Below are 3,377 nucleotides of genomic sequence, written 5' to 3' on the forward strand. Positions count from 1 at the left end.
GGGTGTCTTAAGTACTCTAGTGGGTAGGTTATACTTATCCACAAATCCCCTTGATATGTATGAATGCGATGCACCAGTATCAAAAAGTACGACTGCAGTAAAAGACTTAACCAAAAACTTACCTATTGCTGCATCTGGCTGGGATTCAACCTCCTCCACGTTAACGTGGTTCACTTGTCCCCTGTTGAAAGGGTTGGGCTTCTTCCCAGAGCTTCCATTGCCATTTCCATTTTTGGCTTCAGGACATTCATTGGCGTAATGTCCAGTCTTCTGACACTTGTAGCAAGTAACGTGGCTTAGATCCTTCTTGGTGGGTGTTGCCGGGTTGGAACGGTTCTGTCCGCTACTTCCTCCATTACTATTGCCATTCTTGGGTCCACTATGGTTATGCGAACTTCCTCCATTATGAGTGTGGCCTCCATGGTTATGAACAAGTCCTCCCGAGTTTGGGGTGAAACGGGGTCTCTGCTGAGCTCCAGAATTATACTTCCCTTGTGCATACTTCCTCTTACGGCTGTCAATCTGTTGTTGCTTCCCTTCAAGCATGAGAGCTCTATCCACCAACTCCTGGTAGTTATTGAAATTTGCTACCATCAACTGCATGCTCAGCTCATCATTCAGTCCCTCCAAAAACTTCTCCTTCTTAGTTGCATCTATAGCAACGTCATCTGGGGCATAACGTGCTAACTTACTAAACTCATCCACATACCCGCCAACAGTACGTCCTCCTTGGCGTAAGTTGCGAAACTCACACTTCTTCATGGTCATAGCTCCTGCTGATACATGGGCAGTACGGAAAGCTTGCTGGAACTGATCCCATGTGATAGTGGCTATAGGATAAGTGACAGTGTAATTCTCCCACCATGAGGCTGCTGGTCCATCCAATTGGTGTGCGGCAAAACACACCTTCTCAGCATATGTGCATCCTGCAGTGGTTAACTCCCTTCCAATCCTGCGAAGCCAATCATCTACAACTATCGGCTCGGTGCTACTGGAAAACACCGGCGGTTGCAACCTCAGAAAACGGGCTAAGTTGTCAACGGGTGGTGGTGGTGGTGGGTTGTTGTTGTTGTTGTTGCCTTGGTTCTGAACTAACAGCTGCATCAGGGTATTCTGCTGCTGGATCAACTGAGTGAGCTCCGATGGAAAGGTAAATCCGGTGTCACGTCTCGGAGGCATCTGAGGGTTTAGAGAGGAGAGAATAGAATAGATTGAGGTCTAGTGAGAAAACACTACCCATATGCACATGAGACAAACACAAACATATCAATCAATCAATCAATCAAGCAAAGGCATACAATCGGTCTAGAACTATCATTACAAAGTGCTTGGACTATACTATTTACATGGTAGACTACTACTATTGTTTTGGTGGTCAACTAGAAATATTGATCGGTCGAAGACTCCATGACATCTGCTCCAGCTTCATCAATATAGTCATCATCACTATCGTCGGGGTCCGAATCGGTGTCATCGATGATGATGTAGTCCTCCGGATGAATCTCCTTGGGTTCTTCATCTTCTCCTCCTGGCGCAGGGTCTCCCATGAATACTCCTAGCTTCCTTTTCAGATCGTCATTCCTCTCCACTAGTACAACGATTTCCTCCTCATAATCTTCGCGAGTTGCCCTGAGTTCTTCTTCAAGCTCCGTGATCCTAGTCATCGCCTTCTTCAGATCTATCATGCCTGCGCACATCTGGTTCTCCTGGTGACGAATATGCTGGTTTAACTCCTGGATGAAAGCTGCAATGGATCTATCCTTCCTGGTGCTGATCATCTCCCATTGCTCATCTCGGCGCCCACAAATCTGGTAGATAGTATCCTTGAGATCCTTGTGGTAAACTTCTCCAATGCGTCCCATGGTGATGTGAGCTGCCATGCTCTTTCCTAGACTCCAGGTTGGTGCATCGAAAGAAAACTCTATGGGCTCAATGACTAGTGTGAATGTCCTTCCCGGAACTTGAACTTGAATCATCCAACGCTCCTCTTCTGGTAAAGTGGCATTGTAAGTCCCGGTGAAACTTGGTATTCCAATGTTCAAGTACCTAGTGACTTCCTTTAAGTGTCTTCCAAAGGGGGTGTCTTCATTCGGTTGCGCAAACTTGTTCCTTGCGTCCGCCATCCTAAAGAGTAGAAAATGAAGAGAAGTCAGAAATGAGAAGAGAATAGTGATCTAGGGCTTTAGCTTAGTGGTCGTGTCCTACAGTCAGCGTGTGCTCTGATACCATCTTTGTAGCGATCAGACCTCAAACAATCTGATCTCTGTGTATAAGTGTCATCCCTGGATCGGTAATGCTGACACACACAGTACTTGAAGGATTTATAACAGAGTGGCAATCACACACTTATTACATCGAATGTCTCAAAAGAGAACTTATTACATTGAATATGGCTTAAGGCCATCTAATACGATAACAGCGGAAGGCTTGGAAGATAAAGTGAGTCCATCAACTCCAATGACATCACTGAGTGAAAGACCACGACCTAAGGCTCCTTACTCATCGTCTGAAAAGTCTGCAACATGATACGTTGCAGCCCAAAAAATGGGTCAGCACATAGAATATGCTGGCAAGGTAACACAAGAGAGTATTGAACAATGTATAGCTATCACTACATGCATATATGGTTTGGTGGAGGCTGTAAGGTTAAAGGTTTTGCGAAAAGCCAATTTTTCCCTACTGCAAAGGAATAAATTTTATTTAACTATCATGGTGGTAGTTAAACATTGAGAAGGTTCACCCAACTCAATCCCAATTAAAAAGTAATCATCATTAAACCCAATCAAATTATATTAAGAGTGATGAGATCCACATGATAATCCAAGAACTAGATACTCAAGATGTCCATAACCGGGGACACGGCTAACCATGGTTAGTTTATACACTCTGCAGAGGTTTGTGCACTTTTCCCCACAAGACTCGATCTCCTCCGTTGGAGTTCTCGCACTACATGGTGTTTGAGAAATGGATGACCGAAACATAGTCTTTCCGAAGAGGTCCCCTTAACCGATAGATAGGCCGGTACACCTAGAATCCCCTACATCTGCTAGCCCATCATGGAAAGGTTTCCCACAACTTACTCAACTATACCAGAGCCCATAATGGCATGTGGCTGCACACGGAAGTTTCCAGTATGAATAATATTATGATCCCTTTGAGTCTGGGTGGCGGTCCATAGGAGAATTACACGGTACCTCGGGATTTCCAAAAATACAGGCAATCACTGGGTTCCCTAGGTGCCTCAATCCACCCATATGTGTATTAAAGTTGCCACCTTAAGTAACCATTAATTTAGCAATCTCACATCTGTCATGAATACACTCAAACCCAATCCACATCTGCAAGCATAGCATAGCAATATAAGCAACGTAGAAGTA

At 44.7% G+C, this 3,377-nt stretch overlaps 1 protein-coding gene across 1 annotated transcript; it reads right to left on the reverse strand.

The window, feature by feature from the left end:
• Positions 1-1,379: 1,379 nt before the first annotated feature.
• On the reverse strand, positions 1,380-2,123 carry LOC147971463 (uncharacterized). Its single transcript, XM_087522845.1, has one exon. The coding sequence runs from the start codon at positions 2,121-2,123 to the stop codon at positions 1,380-1,382; it is 744 nt and encodes a 247-aa protein (XP_087378971.1).
• Between the last annotated feature and the right edge of the window lie 1,254 nt (positions 2,124-3,377).

This window comes from Triticum urartu, chromosome 5A (assembly GCF_056163025.1).
Source record: "Triticum urartu cultivar PI428250 chromosome 5A, HENAU_Tu73, whole genome shotgun sequence".
NCBI lineage: Eukaryota > Viridiplantae > Streptophyta > Magnoliopsida > Poales > Poaceae > Triticum > Triticum urartu.